The sequence below is a fragment of the Leptonychotes weddellii genome, chromosome 12 (assembly GCF_054177405.1).
Source record: "Leptonychotes weddellii isolate Sample4059 chromosome 12, ASM5417740v2, whole genome shotgun sequence".
Classification (NCBI taxonomy): Eukaryota; Metazoa; Chordata; class Mammalia; order Carnivora; family Phocidae; genus Leptonychotes; species Leptonychotes weddellii.
The window spans coordinates 4,835,158-4,853,690 of NC_138380.1; the positions used below are offsets into that span (position 1 = coordinate 4,835,158).

The window sequence follows — 18,533 nt, forward strand, 5'->3', positions numbered from 1 at the left end:
CTGGTGTGGTCCCCGTGCCACTCGGGCTGGTTAAATCACAGAGTCAGAGCCTTGAAGACTGACCATAACAGAGCATCGAGTCAGATGCTGGGCATGGCTGGGCCCCCGATAGCTGGGTTTTTCGGAGGCCTGCACCCCTGTGATCCGGTCCCCTCTCAGGCAGGCCCTAACCCCACGTGGAGACGTGCCGTGTGCTCTCTACCCTGAGGGCTGAGGTCAGACCCTACTTGGTTCCAAAACCAATCGGGGCAGTCTTGAAAAATACAGCAGAAATAGCCTTTTAGCCAGCAACGGGAAGCAGCAGCTGCCTAAAATCCTTTCACGGAGCCAAGTGGGAAATATACATAAATCAAGGGGGCAGTTTAAAATTAAGTGCTAAGGGGTACAGCGCTGCCCGTAGATGTAAGAACGCAGCAGGGTAGGGGGTGAGCGAGAGCCCGAGTGCTCCAAGGGAAATTTGGGTGCCCCGACAGGGACAAAGGGAGTGGTGGGTACATGGAGGAGAGGGGGAGGGGGGCTCCAGGCAGGAGAGGACGCAGGACAAAGTGCAGGGGGGCAGCCGAGAAAGGTGTGTGTATCAGTTTCCACGGCTGCTGTCACAAGTGTCACGGACTGGGTGGCTCATAACATAACTCAGTCCCTTGCAGTTCTGGAGGCTAGAAGTCCGAAATCACGGGTCACCCGGGCCATCAGCAGAGCCCACGAGGCTCTCAGGGAGGAGGTGCTCGGTGCCTGGCTCTCAGATCCTGGTGCTGCATCACTCCGACCAGTCTCCACCCTCACGTGGCTTCTGTGTGGCCTCCGTGCGCGTGCGTCTTCACAAGGCGTTCCCCTCGCTGCGTGTCTGTGTCTCCTCTCTTCTCATAAGGACCCCGTCATCTAGGTTAGGGGCCACCTTGATGACCTCCCCCTAGTTAACCAGATGACATCGGCAATGACCCAATTTCCAGACAAGGTCACATTCACAGGTGCCAGGCATATGGCTTCAACATGTGTCTCTGGGGGATACAATTCAACCCCCATAGCATGCTCACGGGCCACAGAGGCCAGCCTGCCCACCTCCTGGGGGAGACACTGCCAGGTAGAACTGGGGAATGGGGCTGGGGGAGAGCTAGGGCAGGTGGGGCTGGTGGTCTGGGAGGGGGTTGATGAGTCCACGGCCGTGGTGGTGGTGTCAACAGCGGGAGTAAATGCAGCATGGAGGTCATGACCAGCCAGGGGAGAATCCCAATGCAGGAGCAATGGTCTGGAGCACGGCCATGCCAGCTACAGCAGGGAACCATGCTCCTTTTGAGAAATAGGCTCCTGGTAGAGGGAACACTTGACCTTGGAACACCAACTGTGCATGCACCTGGAAGGGCCCCGGGGGACCTAGGGCCTATGGGACCCACCGAGTCACAAGGCTGAAGAGACGAGCAGCCGTCCATTGCAAGAGGATGGAGGCTGAGCAAAATCACAGGGCGTGAGGAAGCTGCACGAGCTGGCATCTCAGACTGCCGCGTCACTCACAACGGTTTCACCGGCAGCCCCCTACCAGCCTGCTCCTATGGCCATGTGGGGAGTGGGGCGTCCTACATGACCACTGTAAGGAGCAAATAAAAAAATCCCAGCTTGACTGACAGATGGCCATCTTGGGGGAGGAATCTGAAAGTGTTCGGCAGCTGCGTTCCAGTCATGTTCCGGGGCAGCCCTGAATGACCCAGGCAACAGCTCTTCCCAGTGGGCATGTGCTCACCCACGTGTGTGGAAATCTCTTTCCAGACCAAGGTGCCTGGGCTGTGGCCAGTGGCCCAGCTAGCTGGTTAGGGGTCTGGAAGGAAAAAGGCTGGAGGGTCAGGGACAGAAAGGTCTGGGGAGAGGCAGGTGGACGGACATATGGGAGCGGGCACAAGGTGTAAAGATGTTTGAATCCCATGTTGGTGCCCACCAGAGAGCACCTGCCGTGCAAGACTCTGGGGACAGTCGGAGGAAGGCACGGCCTCTGAGGCTAAGCAGGAGGCTCTTGGTCCTCAGAGAGCCAAGTGTGCAAACTGCCTCACTGGTCAATGACAGCTAGCCTTTGTCACCAGCCACCCCAGGACTGGCGAGGTGGGTACATGAATGGAGCAACCAGAGTGGCAGAGAAGGAGGCTACGCGTGGGCCTGACAGCAGGACTCCCATTTATCTAGCAACTGCCCCCTCGGGATTTCCAGCCAGTCAGCCACTGAGACTACTGCTGACCCCAGGCGGTGCTATTCCTTGAGGAGACCATCTGCCTGGTAGCAAGGTGGCCACATTAAGCCCCTTACATCTCGGAAGGGCCAGCAGTTCATCTTACAAGGATAGATACCTATTCCAGGTGTGGATTATGTCTTTCCTGCCCACAGAGCCTCAGCTAGCACCACTGTCTGGGGGTTTTATGGGACAGTGGCCAAGCATGGACTCCACACAACAGAGCATCCAACAGATCACTTTACAGCTAAGAAGGCGCAGGGGTGGGGCCATGACTATAGGGTGCACTGGTCTATCACACCATCCAGAGGCAGCCAGGCTCACAGAGAGCCGGGATAGGGGATTGAAGGAGTCCCTGAAGCTCGGAGGGGATGCTGTGCAGGGTTGGGAAGGAACACCTTGCAGGTGCATCGTGTGCTTTCAATCGGAGACCTCTCCGTGGCGCTGTGTCTCCCGTGGGAAGAACACGTGGACACGTGGACTATGGAGTCGCCCCAGTGACCTGCTGGGAGACTCTTTGCTTCCTGCCCCTGCAACTCTGGGCTCTGTAGAGCTAAAAGTCTGGGTTCCAAAAGGGGACACTCTCTTGCCAGGGGACACAGCCAGGGTCCTACTGAACTACAGGCTACAGCTGTCACCAGGACACTTCTGGCTCCGCACGGCCAGGGCCCGGTGGGCAAGGAAGGAAGTCACTCTCCTGGTGGGGTAAGTTGACCTTGATCAGCAGTAGGAGTTAGCGTGCTTTCGTACAATGCGCTGGGGGAGGAAGACACGTGGAAGCCAGGGACCTGTGCGGCTCCTCCCTCGTGCGGGCTCAGCATGACTGTGGGCCCTGCAGCCCTGGCCCAAGGACGGTGTGGTTTTAAAGGACTCCGAGCCCTCAGGCCAAGGTCTGGGTCACACGCCCAGGCAGGCCATTTAGACTGGATACTGTGGGGGCTGGGCAGGGGGGAATGGGCACCCATGGGGCACCCAGACCAGCCGCAGCAATTGTGGCTTACAGTTAATCCCATCCATCCCCTTCTAAGTATCCCCAAGAGTGAGAGGAGAGACCTAAGAAACCACAGGGGAGTTGCTCCCTACACATGCACAGAACCGTGCATCCATGTGTTGCAACGGGGGATGTGGTGGCCACGGAGATGACACCCAGCTGTCCCTCCAAAGGCCCTGCCACGGAGGCACCCTTGACTGAAGCCCCAGAGCCTCCCGCTTAGCCTCAGAGGCCGTGCCTTCCTCGGGCTGTCCCCAGGCAACGACATAACACATGGGGTCCACAGTATGTCTTTGACCACTCGTGTGTGTTGACCACCCCCTCCTTGGTCTCGCTGTGAACAGTGCTCAGAACTGTGCTGATCTGAGGCTTTTCCTACCCAGCCCTTTCCACTGTCCCTCAGACCTGGGCCATGGTCTGAGGCTCTCCCCAACTACCCCTGCTCGTTCTCCCCTGCACCCTGCACAGACAGTGCCCCCATTCAATCTCGTACGTGTCTAATTCTTTTTTTTTTTTTTAAGATTTTATTTATTTGACAGAGAGAGCACAAGCAGAGGGAGAGAGAGGGAGAAGCAGGTTCCCCGCTGAGCAAGGAGCCCAATGTGGGACTCGATCCCAGGACCCTGGGATCATGATCTGGGCCGAAGGCAGCCGCTTAACCGACTGAGCCACCCAGGCGTCCCCATGTCTAATTCTGTCTTGGCATCCACCTCCCCGAGGATCCCAACTGACACAGATATGCTGGCAAATGGGAGCCTCTGAAGTTACTGTTTCTTTGTCTAATAAGGGAGAGAGAGATGAACTGAGTAATCCCTGGGATCCTAGCAATTCAGCCTGAAACAGATCCAAGTTTTCATTAATAAGGGTCAGTTGGAGCAACATTCACTGGCTAGTGGGATGTGGACAGACACTGATGTGGGAATTTCACTACTGGATCCTTTACGTGCCTCATCTACGCTGACGATTTGGCTAGATGTTTGCACAAGTATTCCACTGGAAGTCTAATGACATTGGTATTTTTGCTTTTTTGCACCTCACAAACTGCCCTAAATTTACAAAAGGTTTAAAAGGATTTCCAAAATATTTTGAGCAACAGGAAAATCATTCGAGCAAATGCAGATCTTCCCAGTGGACTATTACAATGCTCTTATTTGTGTGCTGTTCGCTTGCTCTCAATGAAAGCAGAACACTGGTAGAACAGGGAGGCAGGGCATTTTGCGATCTCATGTAGCCCTAAGATTAGCCACTTGGTGAATCTGGATGTAAAAACACAAAGAGATACAAGGATTAAAAAAAAAGAGGATGTAGTAAGAGTAAACCAAAAGGAAAATGGGCTCTTTTTCATCAGGTCTTGGTAATTCTCTGAACCAGAAATCTGACCATTTACATCAACCCAACAACCCTTCCGTCCTGGAGCAGCCTCTCCTCCCAGCCCGGAGGTATCTGGTTACAGAGCCACGGGAGTTTAGCCAGAAATAAAAAGGACTGAATTCTGTCTGTCGAAGCAAATGACCAACGTGCGCTTGATGATGCTGGGTCTTAGCTTCTGTGATCACTGGTTTTTTTTTTTTCTTGCTCAGGTAACTTGAAAAATTACCAGTGGACCTTGATAATCCTAGTCATTAGTAAGCTTAAGCAGGCTTTCTTCAAGCACAAAGGGCAAAGTTCTTTTCCTATGGGAGAAGATTTATGCACTCCGATCCCATCAGAGATACCAGACCTGCAAGATTATCCAATGCCTCTGCTAGAGCTGAGCCTCTGAAAATGGCCCTAGCATCCCGCAAACACTGTGTGGAGTTGGGAAGCTGCCCACCCACATGGATGGCAGGTCTCACGGCCTCGGAGGCTTCCGTTCCCACCGATATCCAGAATGGGCTTGGGAATCAACAGCCCAGTCCTGCAGGGCCTTCGGGAGGCTGCTGGCCACGAGGGCCAGGCTACCTGACCACAGTGAAGACCGTGGCCAAGGTGGCCGAGGGGCAGAGGGGTCAGGCTGTAACAGCCAGATAACAGGCACTCCTGTGGGCTACAAACTCTGCACATACAGCCTTCCCTTCCTTCTTTGCTTCTCTCCTCCCTTCCTGTGTCCCTTCTTTTCCTCCCCACCCTGTTCTAGAAAGAATAACAAAATTAAGTTAATTAAAAGTGAGATGCTTGTTAGTCAAGACTCTTGTCTTGCAAGAGGCAGAAATCTAACCCTATCTTAAGAAAAGATGGAATGTTGTTGGCTCACAGGGAGAGGGAGAGGAGGAAATGGTGTTGGGGTGAAGGGGCCAAGGCTTCCATGTCCCCCCTTCCCTACTCTTTCTGAGAGCCCTACTCTTCAGGGGCCAAGGCTACGGTCCTTTGAGGGGGGCAGCTCCAGATGGAAGCCTTGCAGCCTTGGGGTGGGGAGCAAGGGGGCTTGGTCAGCTCCAGTTAGAATCCCAGGGAAGGGCTCTGTTTGGCTCCCCAAGTGAGGGTGGTTGTGATTGGCTGAGCCGGTGGGCAGGGACCAGAACCCTGAGGCGGAGGGACAGCCCCTTCCAGCAGGGGAGGCAAGATCCCCCAAAGAGGAGGATAAAGCAATGAATGGACACCACATATGTGGGTGGGTTCCAGCTTTCAGCGTTGATGCTCTGTGCTCTGCCCACCCGTGAGAAAGACATGAGGGTCCATTCCAGGGCCCACGAGGAACAAATGAACCAAGAGTTTAGGAGAAAGACCACTGTGGTTGGTTTTAAGACCAAACAGGAATTTCTCTCTGGAGATCTTAACATATGTCTTTTTTATGTTTCATACTATCACATCCCCATGTTGGCTAGCCACACTCAGCCCCTGCCCTAATAGAATCGAGTCCTGTCTGTCGGGGTTTCAGACACAGCTCTGGTTGGAACAGTTCTAGGTAGAAACAGATTTCTCTGCAGGGTCTCATGCCCTCCTTGAAACACCACCCCCAAATAACTCTATTGCCCTTCTCCCTCTGGAGTCCCAGTGCAAAGCCTACCATACTTTCTAAAATCCCATGTGATCCCTTTTCTGCCTTCATAAAATTCCCTCTTTCCACTTGGGCCTTAAGTGGTATCTCATTTCCAGGCCTCTGACTCATTCTTCTGTTGTTCAATAATGTAAAAGTCTCTAGAAAGACTTATAAAGTCAAAAACCCTAAACTCACATTTACATCTCATACAACATAATCTCTCTTCAGGGAAGCCTTGGTGCAGAGGTCGTGCACGTGAAATGGAAAGAGGATGCATGTTGGCATCCCCTTCCCCACCTGTCCCCCCATCGGGACTTAGACAGGCTTTCAGCGCACACAGCTGGGAGGGTGGCTCAGTTCAGCTCCGTGGGAAGCAGCTGTGCTCTCCCGCCTGGTGATCCTGGGGGACGGGCTCTTCTCGAGGGCACCCTCCACAGCCACACACCTTCTGGTGGGTGACAGGCAGGCACCGTGCCTGCAACTCTCTTGGCTGGAAAGACAGAGCAAATTGTGCAGCTGTTGTGTCCCTGGTTCCCAAAGTACTTTCCAAGAGAAGGATCGGTGGAAGGGTCAGACCAGCAGGTCTCAAACTTCAAACCAGCAGGTGCACACGGCCTACCCCAAACTGCCCAATCAGAGCGTGGGGAAGGAGCTCAGTGCCTGAGGGCCGCACTGTGAGAAATGCTACCTCTTCTCCGAGGAGCCAGGCTCTCGGCTGCCCCGGGACCGACGGCAACTTTGGAACAGGCTTCTAGGACGTGAGCTCTCCTCTGGGGTGAATATATCGCCTCTGAGCACAGGCCAGGTGGACTTCAGGGGGCCACAGGGCACATGCCCAGGAAATTATGGGTGCTGTGATTTTCCAGAAGAATTCCGGAAAGCAAACAGCAAACATGCCGTTGCTGTGCGCTCTGCTTTTGGGACTGACGTTGAGGAAGAGAAAGGGGCACGTCCCACGTGCAGGTGCTTACGCACTCCCAGACACTCTCATCCTGTGTTTACCAAGTGGTTGTGCAACGTGCCTGCAGATACACCACCGGGGAGTGGCAGAGGCAAGTGTGAGTCCAGAGCCTGTCCCCTCCCACCACACTCCTCTGTATGTGACAGAAAACCTCAGGAGCCATGGAAATAAATCAGTAACACAAACCACATAAAAAGGGGAAAATCCTGCATGCAAAAAAAAAGGCAAGATAAACAAAGTCAGAAGACAAAGAGACCGGGAAGAAATGCTTGCGATCCACGGCACTGATGGGGCTAATTCTGTGAAGGTATAAAGAGCCCCTGCAAGCAGGTGAGAGAAAGAGCTAGCTCCAGCAGGAGAAAGGGCCAAAAGCACAGACAGATAACTCACGGGAAGCAAATACGAATGCACAAAAGCTGTTCCTCATTCAGAACAAGAAAACTACACAGTCCAAGTACGAGACACTATTTTCAGCAAATATCAAAAAGTTAGAAAAGCGACTTGGCTGCTGGACCTCATGAGACAGGCCTGCGCGCGCCCTGTTGGCGGGACTGCACGCCGTCCACCTAAGAAGGACAGACGGTCTGCCTCTCGAGGTGGACAGTGCAACACCTGCATCACTCGGAGTGCGTGTCCCTCACAACACCGCAGTGTGTGTCAGCATTCCCGCACTGGGAGCAAGCTCAATTCTCATCAGGAGGGGACTGCTTAAATAAACACATGGAATAAATAACAAATCACGATCAAGTAAGTTATGCGGCGTTTCTACAGTGGAATACTACGTCGTGGCCAGTTCCAGGAACAGGGCAGCTCTCTGCAAACTGCTAGGCACACCCTCCAGGACATGCTGCTGAGTTAGCAGATGCACACCGCGTCCTTCCACTCGTGCGCGGAAAGGTCCCCACGTGGCGCCTCCCCGCTCTGCTTTCCTGTCTCTCTCTCCTCCAACCCTTCTCTGTCATCACGGGGTCCACTGCTCCATATTCCTGGGGAAACCAGAATCCCCCAGCTCTCTGCCCGTGTCTCTGGGCACCCCTCCCTCCAGTCACGTGACGAGCCTCCTGTCACCCGATGGACTGTCCCCCCCACTCCATCCATCCATCTCTTCCCACTTCTGGACTGAAATGCCAGGTGGGCCGATGTCTCCAGCCAGACTTCTCCCTGTTGCTCAGGTATCTTCGCTTAGGTCCCTACAGGCACCTCAGACTTAATACAGCCCAAAGCAGACTCCCCACCTCCCCGGCCTCACCCTGAGCCTCCCCTCCTAGGAAATAGGATCATTCTAGCTGCTCAGGCCAAGACCCTCAGAGCCATATGTCACCTGTTTCCTTCTCTCAGACCCTGTGCCCAATCTATCAGCAAATTCTGGGGATTCTGTCTTCAGAATACACCCGGAAGCAACTACTCCTCACCGCCCTGCCTCTCCCTTCGTGGTCTGAGCCACGGTGTCTCTTGCTTGGGTGACAGTCACAGCTCCTTTTACTCTCTCCTTCACAGAGCCTCCAGGCCAATCCTTCAGAACAGAAGCCAGATCGTGCCATTCTTCTGGCTGATGTTCCCCAACATCATCCCCACATAAAGCCCCACCTGTCCTCCCACCACCCGCAGCCACACTGCCCTCCTGACCTGTCCTAAAATCTTCCCCCGCAGCTGCCCACCTGGTTCCCTCCCTCATGTCCTCCTGATTTCCACTCAAATGTCCACAGGGTGGCCTGGCAGCCACTGAGGGAGGGTCTGGCTGGTGGGGCTGGAGCCACAGAGGAAAGAAATGCTCCCCAAGGCAAAACAAGGCAAGAAGAACCCCTGGCCTCCCTCCTGCTCCCATACTCCAGTCTCCCGAACTGCCCCCCTCTGGCCAAACCTGGCCAGACACGAAGTGGGATCAGTTGGCTAAAGATCCTGGGACATTAATTCCCGGCAACCCAGAGTAGGGGCGGGACAGAGACTGGCTCTAAGGGTAGAGGGAAAAGACCACACAAGAACACCCCCCTCCCCCCCGCAAAAGAACAGATCTTCAGACAGGCTGAAAAACCAGTCTCTCACAAGGGAGTGGTTAAAATGACCCAATTCTCTAGCTATCTCCGTTCTTGGCGAACAAATTATGTCAATTTCTTAAGGCTGCAAAGCTAAAGAAAAGACTCAGAACCAATGATCCTACCAAGATGTAGACTCTCGTTGAAGCTCGGGTTGAAGCCACTGTGCTTGCATCCTAGCCACAAGACTGGACAGGTTGCTGGCCTCGGTGTTGACCAGCGTGAGCACGGGGGTCTCCGCGAGTGCTCCATATTAGCACTGAGCCCCACACACAAGCCTGGCTACACTCAATGTCCTTCCGGTTGTCCCAAGAAACTCTGCACCCATGTCCACAAGATTCTCGAAACCCCTTGCATCATGTGTGAATAAGCTACAATGACAGGAAAGTGTTCTCTCAGGCTGGTCAAAGAACAATGAACTTTGTAATTATGCTTTACTTTTTCACCTAGAGGGTAAAATGCTACAATGAATAGGGATAGAAAAAAACAAAAACAAAAACAAAGTAAATCCTTTTGCACAATGGTGCACTGGGAGTGTGTGTTGCAATGATTTAAAATGACCTTTAGCAAGCCCACGGCACGGCACAGAGTTTCTCTCCCAAGACCTCATGCAACTCTTCAGAGTTATATTTAGGAACATCTTACAAAATACATTTTTGACCCACATGGCATAAGGAGGATTGTCAAAAATCACTGTGTCCTTGACAGCCTCCTTGTACAACCAGAGTCCTTGAGCTGAGCATCTTGTAAGGCTCTGTCCGTGTACCAAACAGGCATTTACTGATTGTGATATGAAGTGCTAAGGTTCAAGGACAGGGATAGACGCTGGCAAGTTTGTGCACGGGTTTAACTCCAGGTGTGGCTGGGCCCTCTGGGAGGGACACAGCTTTCTGAGAGTCAGGATGGAAACTGCATCTGCGGTGACGGGTAGATGTCAAGAGCTCTAGTCTGTAAAACACCTGAAAATCCAGGACACGCTGGAGCTCCGCTCTCCAAACATGGCCAATCCTAAGGCACTGTAAATGGATTTTTTCTGCAGTCTTTTGAAAAACCATATCTGACATTCTAGTGGCCAGGTCTGGATATCAGCTGCAAGTTACATGAGCAAATGGTTGAGTCGTGCCGGTAAACACTCTCTCATGCAAGTTAATGTTTGTATTTGTACTGCAGCATATGAACTTTGGGGCTAGTAGAACTGCCAAAGAAATTTTATTCACTTGGGAAATTACTGTAATTAATTTGCATTATTTTATCATTTCCCAAAATAATAGGTTGAGTGAGGGTCAGAAATCAGTCATGAGCCATAGTCCAAGCTGATAGTGCGTTCAAAGCTCAGAACGAAGTCGAGAACCAACATACACAGACCTTTAGTCAAATTCTGCAGCCCAGGGAGCCCAAACCCACTCCCTGGACGGGAGGAAATGCTGGATCACCAGAACAAAAGTTACATGGGCACTCTATAAAGCAGTTATGAAAGCAGCCATTGGTGGAACCAAAGACTTCATTCCCAGCTAATGCTGTTTACGTGACTACTACCCTTAGTCAAGGAAGGGGACATAATTGCTGGGATTACCTATTCTTTTATTTAGCAAATAGATGCCTCTCCACTGCACAGTGCTGTGGGTCACACATATCCTGCCTGCTGAATCTGTCATTCTTTAGAACTGCTGAGTGTGTGTTTAGGCCCCGAGCCGGTCAAGACACCAGGCTGTTCTCTAGAGAAAAAAAGTGAACAGCAAGTCTGTCCGTTGGGAGAATATTGCCACAGAGCTTACCTTTATCTTAATCCAAAGTACTTGTTGGATTGCACGAGCAGGACGACCCACGGTTAACTGGCATTATGGAGGAAGAGCAATCTGAAACACAGAAAAACGAGGTGGCTTGTGTGGGTCCCCCGTAAAATCAAAAGGGACCCAGGAAAATGTTGTCAAGGGATAGGCTGCCCCAAAGCAGCTCTCCCCAGCTGGTCAGGAGTGCGTCTCCACCTCTACCCTCACGTTGACATTAGTGGCCTCGGTGGCAGCAAAAGCTTTCACAAGGTTACATAATCGGTGCCCGTGTTTAAAGGAAAATAAACATTTGAATGTGACCCTTAGCCCTGGTTTTCGTGATGAAGTGACATCATCCGCCTCCCTGGTATCCAACGCGTTAGCAAAGCATTCACAGAGTCCTCAGGCCAGACCCTGTTTCATTTTTCCGAGAGGTGCTTTCTGCACAGAACTGAGCGACTGGTTTCCTAAATATACAGACCTACGCAGCTAAGCTGTTGATGCCTGTCCAAGGTCACCCTGAAGGAGTTTCCTAAATAGTACCGCTAGCCTCATACAAAGCTTTTAAAAGCAGAGGGGGCCATGCTTTTTAGTTTCTTTCCAGAGGGCCCTGCAAATTAAAATCAATAGACAGAAGTGAAATGGATATCAGAGCACGCTCTGACAGCTGGTCTCGGTTTCCCTCCTCTGTAAAATGTCTCTGAGAGTTCTAGGGGATTTTAATGGGAAAAACTGTGGACCAGCAATTACACAAACACGTGTGATATAAAATGGGGTTAATAACATCTCCTCCCGTAGATGTACTAAAACCTGTAAAACAGCCCCAGGACTGGCACGTAGTAGGTGCTGTGTACCTATACCTCTCATTGTTATCAGCCTGGACTAGTGATAACCCAGTGGAAACATCTTCCACAAGCCCCCTTTCTCTGAGAAGCACTGTCCTAAGCCATCTGTGGCGAAGGACCAGAGGTCTTTTGTTTGCTTGTTTGTTTTTAATTTTCAATTCATTGTGCAATGGCACTTCTGAAAAGCTAAATAAAAAAGGGATTACCGGAGCAATACAATTAACAAAGATGTATAATATATATAATCAAGACAAAACACAAGCTCCCCATTAAAGAGGCCTTAGAAATCGTCAGAAGATTCTCTCGCAGAAGGGGGAAGGAAGTGACTTGCTCACAGTTACATAGCAGATCAGTGGCAGTGCTGGGGTAGGACTGAAATCACACTCTTGGAACCTCCAAGGTGCTTCCCGCGGCCCCCCACAATCCTGGCCAGCCTCTACTTCTCATCCTTCCATCAGTCAGAAGGACAGGGCCACACCAGGGTGAGGTGGATGCCTCTGGGTAAAAATTTAAGGGGGTACCAAAAAACTCAGTCATCATGATAAGTAATATTTCAATGCAATTTTTTTTTTTTTTATAGGCAAGGCGATGCTGTGGAAACAAATAATTATCAAAATCTCAGTGGCTTAACCCACTTCAATCAAGTCCGAAGCAAGTTGCCCTCCCCTTTCTTACTGGACACCATCCGGAACATGTGGTCTTTAAGATGATGGCAGCAGAGGAAAAGAAAAGTGAGGGAGACATACTGACTCTTCACTGCCTGACTCAGAAATAATACACACTAAATCTACTCACATTTCATTGGCCAGAATTATTTACACATTCTTAGCCTAACTGCCAGGGCACCGGAAAATGTAGAGGACCACATAGATATTTGGTGACTTAAGACTTTACTCAGACCCTGTGCGCTAGCTTCGCTATATATATAACGCATTATAAACTTATATATGAACTTATATATAATCTTTATATTTCACGTATAAATACACATATAAGGTTATTATGTATATAAACTTGTTATACATACAATCTATAGAAACGTATATGTATACAAACTTTATTTTATACCCCAAAAAGTCAGAATTTTTCATAAAGACAGGATCAGTAATGGTGTTGACCTGAGCAAAAGGCAAACTCAGGAATGCTTATCTTTATTTTAAATTTTGATATTGTGCTCAGCACAGATCGTATTGCATTATTTTTGAGAAGGGAGTCATAGGGCAGCGCATTCAGTAACAATCAAGTAGCAAGGGTCATCATATGGATGCAGTTGCTTGGCATGCAGCGTTCAGCCACTGGCTAAAATAACTGTGTGTGCAGCAAGGGGGAGGCAAAGATGGGGTTTCAGAAGGCACCCCAAAGCAAAAAAATCACAAAAACTCAATTCTAAGTCTCCACTGATTGGAAGATATATGATTAATTTATTAATATCTTTTCAGAAGGAAAAAGAATGTCTGGTAAGCTTCTTCTTTGGTGTGGTCTATAAGAAACACGCAGATCTCAGAACTATTAACATATGTAATAACAACAACAACAAAAGGCTCTTAAAATGCAGGCAGTATGGTACAACATTTTAATTTAGGATCCCCAGGCCCTGAAGTCTGCACTCCTGCAAAATAAACTCAGAGAACACATCAATTTTATTAATGAATGATTGGGCATATTTATACAAAGCAACTGACAAAAATACCTATTAGAACTTCTAACCACTGCCCATCAACCAGAACAGGCCCCAGGCAAAGCCTTTATTGACAGCAATAACAGTGGCTTCCTGGTTCTGAATCCTCCCTGGTGGCTCTTCCTGACTTCCCTTCTGTCTACTTGCTCCTGCCCACCTCTCCATCTTTCCTTCCCAAATCAGTTCTCATCAAATGGGGTGATTTCCACGCCCTGGAAAATTATTATTGTGACAGGGATTAAAATGTTAAGCTAAAGAGATGAAATTTATGTGACAGTTGGGGAAGATTTTGAGCAGGTAAGGGTGGGCTCCTTTAGTCACAAGGTAAAGCCCCCCCCCCACCTCCTTTTCTGCTACTAAGCAGTGTTTCCAGCATTTAGGAGAATAACGCAGGCTCATGTCACCCCCCCCACCACCAGCCAGTCAGAAAAAGGTCAAAGTGTGAAATTCCACACCCGTGGGGCCAGAATGGCCACTTGGTTTTTGAACCCAGACTAGTTCCCTCCAGAGCATCTTTACCTTCTGTCAAGCAAGGAGTGCTCCAGGATTTTCCAGTCTGGCTTCATTCTGGACTAGAGAGCAGGGGAGAAAGAGAAGGAAGATATAAAACCCCATTGAACCAAGGAACCACCCAGACTGCGAGGGATTGCACACCAGATGATGGAAGGAACACAGGAAAGATGGCTGAAACACCTGGCTTCTGGCTGGGTGGGAGGCGCCACCTAAGGGGTGTCCCGGAAGCGGGCTAATCCCTCCTCCTCTGAGGAGAGAACTCCTCAAATCTCCACACCTGGACAAGAGTTAAGGCCGCCTCCTCACGTTCTTTCTCTGATTAGGGGGAGAGGCGGAGCTGACGTCAGCATTCAGGGCGCTCCAGTGACTTTTGGGGTCACTACGTCCTCAGAACCTAGAGCGGGAAAGGAGGCGTCTCCCGACCGAGCATTCATCCCATTTCCAGCCGCGAGCCAAGGTCGCGCCATCCTGGGGCGCTCGGAAGGGGGACCGCACCACCCAAGCCCCCCGGCCCTCGGCTACTACGGGCCGCACCAGAGTGGCAACGCGGTGGCACGTGGAAGCCTCGCCCGGGGTTTCCAGCCCTCTCCGCACCCATTGCTTTCCGCAGTCCTAGGAACTCCGCGTTTTCCGCGGCGCCGGGCTGCGGATATCGCGCCCGCACTTACCGCCGACCCACTGCGCAACTCTTGGCGAACCCGAGATAAGCCGGGGCGGGGGGGGGGGGTAGGGTGGGCTGTGAAAAGCCGCACTCCCCGGCAACACCGACCGCGCTCCGGGCGCGTTGGGGTCCGCACGCCGGGTGGAGAGGGACGGGGGACCGCGGTTTTCCCGGAAGCAAGTGCGGGTCAGTGCGCATCCCCACGCAACCCGGGGCTTCCGCCGCATCGGGGGTGGCGGGGCAGGGCGCGGGGGCGTGTTTCAGAGGGTCGGGCGTAGACAGGGTGGCGGGGGGACGAGATGCATCAGAAATCGGCTCCCAGCGAGTCCCGCGCCGCCGCGGCCGCAGGGGAGGGGAGACCCCGCTCGCAGGGCAGGCGACCTCGTGCGGCGACCCGGGGGCGGCACGGGGAGCGGGCGAGCGGCGTGCGCCGTGCACTTCCTGTTCAGTGCACGCGGCCTTCCACCGCCCCGCGCTCGGCGAGCCTGCGTCCGGCCGCGCCGCCCCTCACTGCCGGCTCCCTGTCCCCGGGACGCGGCGCGGCGGAGGGACGCAGCGGGCGCGCCCTTCGGCTGGCAGGGCCCGGCGAGCCGAGCCGCCGCCAGAACTTCTGCGTGCAGCCGAGCGGGAGCCCAATTGCCGGGGCGTTCGCGTTTGCGCCTCCTCCTCCCTCCTCCCCTCTCTCGCCCAGAAGGGGGACGGGCCGAGTTCCAGGCTCCCGGCTGGTTCATTCTGCGGCCGAGGCTTATATTTACATACAAACTGTCTCCCTCTCGCCAGATTGTCCGCTTCGGCGCAGGCACGGGAGGCTTGTTTTCCACATTACTGTCTTTACTTTGCACCTGCCTTTCAGATTACCTCTGGGAATCTGTGGGAGGAGCTGAGAGGGTGGAAAATGTTGCTTCGCTTTGCAAAAGGAAGAAAACTTTGTCACCCAGCGGGAGACCTCTGCCACGCGTAACCCGGAGAGACACCAGAACCAGGACAGCCTCTGGCTTTGATTTTGCACCGCTGAGCCCGTAAGGAGGAAGAGGACACGTGAACTCCGCGCTCACGCCGACCGCCATCCGGGCCCAGTGGCGGCGGCCCGAGGTACCTGCGCCACCTTCCCTCCCCGGGGAAGTCCCCACGCGGTGTCTTCGGGTGGAAGGATAATAATAAAGAGCGCGCGGCTCGAGGCCGACAGCAGGGACCGGGCTAGGAAGGAGAGGACCGAATTGCAGGAACGAGTCACCCGGAATTAACTTCTGGTTAAAGTTATGGGAAGCGCGGCCATGGACACCAAGAAGAAGAAAGATGTTTCCAGCCCTGGTGGGAGCAGTGGCAAAAAAAACCCCAGCCAGAAGAGGCGTTCGCTGCGAGTGCACATCCCGGTGAGTGCCCGCAGCGCGGTCCCCAGCTCCCCACCCTCGAGTCGTTGTCGACTCCGGCGCCGAAGCGGTTAACGCGGGACGCCCCGCGCGCGCCGTGCGTGCCCCTCCTGTCACTTTGGGCGCTCGGGGATGGGTGGCGGCGCAGGGTCGAGCTGGGCCGCCGAGCCTAGGCTCCATCTCTCTCCCCAGCTGCGTGCGGCCGGGGCTCGGCGACCGACTGCGGCGGGGACGCGGGAGGGGGCGCGGGGCGCGGCTGGTGGCGGGCTGGGCGTAGCCCCGGATCCCGCCCGGTGCGGGTGCTGTGGGCGGTGCGTAGTGTTGTTTTGTTGAAAAAGGACGGTGTGGACTGCGCTCGGGAGAGGTGGAGCCGCGCGCGGCTGCCGGGGACGCAGGGGAGGGGCGGTGGGCGGGGACAGCGGGCGAGGGGTGTGTGGCTGTGTAGCTGCGCCCCCAAATGGACCTTCCTCCTCCCCAATTCCCCTCGCGGTGTGCCTGGGCGCGGGTCGGGGAGCTATTCTGCAGCTGGTCCCTTAGCCCGCCCCCCCCCCACCCCTGGAGCACATTTCGGGCATTTGGGGACTCGGGATTCCCTAACGCGTGCAGAGCTGCTTCGAACTTCAGCCCCGGCCACGCCGGCAGCCCCGCCCGGACTTTGGCGACATCGATCGGTCTGCGGCTCGACTTTGTCCATCCCGAGGGAGCGCCGGACAGGGTCGTGTGCCCACCCTGGGTTTTGCCTACCCAGGTAGCCCGCGACCTTCCCCAGCTTCCCTGTGGACAAGTCAGGTGGTAGGACATGCGGCGCAGCCCTTACCTGCACCCGAAAGAAACCCCCAACTGGGTCACGCCCCTGGCCTCCACCAACCAAGTGAATGTTTGTTCAAACACACTACACGCAGATGCACGCGCACAGACACCCGCATACGCAAAGAGTAGAGGGCTCCATGAAGAATGTGGTTTTGTTCTCTCTGTGGGGATGACAGGTCCTGGGCACAGGGTGGGAGCGCACAGTGAGTCCCACCCTCCGAGGCCCGCCTCCGACTGGGCAGGACTGGGGTGGGGCTGCTTGTCACTCACTTCCCACTGAACCCCATGAGGCACTTTCCTTCAACGTCTGTTGAACGCAGCTCTTTTCCCTTCCACGTGTGCCCACACCCTGATGGAGAAGGTCTGATGGGTACTGGAGGGAGCGGAGGGAGCAGCCTTTAGTTGAGAGGATGTGAGGAGGTAGCCAGCCCTTCCTCGCTGGGGGAAGCTCAGGGAGCAGGTAACCAGCTGCTGCGTGGCCACCAGGGTGGTGACCCAAATATGCAGGAATAAGCATTCTATTTTAGAATGGATTATTCTTGTTTACATTGCTAACATGAGACGTTTTTAATCATGTTTGTAAATGAAAAATTAGACATTGGTATTAAAAGTCTCCCTGGAGCGGTGATCCCTTGAGGGAACCTTTTACCACTCACTTTCTCCCATTTGTCAGAGATAATAATTTGCTTTGCCTACCTTGTGGAGATGTGAAATAAAATAAGTCATGGGAACGCTCTTGCAAATTTAAAGTGATATAAACATGTATGGCTACCATGTTGACATCAGAGCAACTGGTTTTAAAGAGACATAGAGAAAAAAAAGGGACACTGTCCAGTGTCAGGCCATATTGTACTGAGGCCGACTACAGTGTGGGGTATATGCTTGGGGTCGCTGGAGGGGTGCAGCTAGTGGTTAGTGTGGGACAAAATCCAGAACCCAGAAAAGGACTAAGAGGCCACACTGTGAGAGGGGAAAGGCCACGGTGTAGCTGGAATACTCTGACCACCCTTCTTGCTTGCTGGACATGATTTTGGCTGCTTTAAACAACCTTCTGGCATGATCCATCCCTTACCGAAAGTGCTGTTGACTCAATTATTCCACAACACATGTGTACTGCTCTGGTTGATGGTGAGATCTAGGGGAGCAAGAGAGGGGCTCTGTCTCCCTCCTTATAGGGCTTGCATTTGCTGGTGGGACCAGGGGGTCTTCTCACTGACCATCTAGTAATGGCCTGTTGATCACTGTGTCAGGCTAGGTGAGATTTATACTCTAGGTAGGAAAATACGGCGTTCAGACAAATGCTAGCACATGACCCAAGGGCATCAGATGACTGGTGCTGGCATCAGAGGGGAGAGTGGGAGAGGGGACAGCAGACTGACGTGTTCACAGAGACATTCAACCCAGAGCTGGTGGGCGGGACCGAGACACGTGTGAGAACCTGGGTTACTCCCACCAGGGAACCAGCTTGAGCACCTCTGTGAGTTGGGGGTTGGATGACTGCTTTCAGGTACAGCACAGAGCCCCTTCTCGTGGAAGAAAGGGTTTGAGAATCAGGGTACTCAGAAATGGATTGGGGCCCGATCAAGGAGGACTCTGAAGCAAGGTTGCCAGGCTTAGCAAATAAAAATATTAAATGACCAGTTAAAGTAGAATTTTAGATAAACAACGAATAACTTTTTTTTGTATATGAGTATCCCGTGGACCATTTGGGAAAATTTACAGTAAAAAAAA

At 52.9% G+C, this 18,533-nt stretch overlaps 1 protein-coding gene and 1 long non-coding RNA gene across 2 annotated transcripts in view; one reads left to right on the top strand and one right to left on the bottom strand.

Annotated features, from left to right (window-relative positions):
• Nucleotides 1-2,346: 2,346 nt before the first annotated feature.
• LOC145716442 (uncharacterized) lies at nt 2,347-15,087 on the bottom strand. Its single transcript, XR_014139078.1, has 2 exons — nt 13,968-15,087; nt 2,347-11,012 (listed from the first exon to the last, which is right to left on the bottom strand). It is a non-coding gene; the product is annotated as an uncharacterized LOC145716442 (long non-coding RNA).
• A 200-nt stretch (nt 15,088-15,287) lies between these two features.
• The window catches only part of LOC102748583 (5'-AMP-activated protein kinase subunit gamma-2-like), a 204,899-nt gene continuing 201,653 nt past the window's right edge, over nt 15,288-18,533 (top strand). Inside the window, exon 1 of the mRNA XM_081799835.1 lies at nt 15,288-15,995. Coding sequence (XP_081655961.1) covers nt 15,882-15,995 — 114 coding nt within the window. The 5' untranslated portion in view covers nt 15,288-15,881. The remainder of the gene's footprint in view (nt 15,996-18,533) is intronic.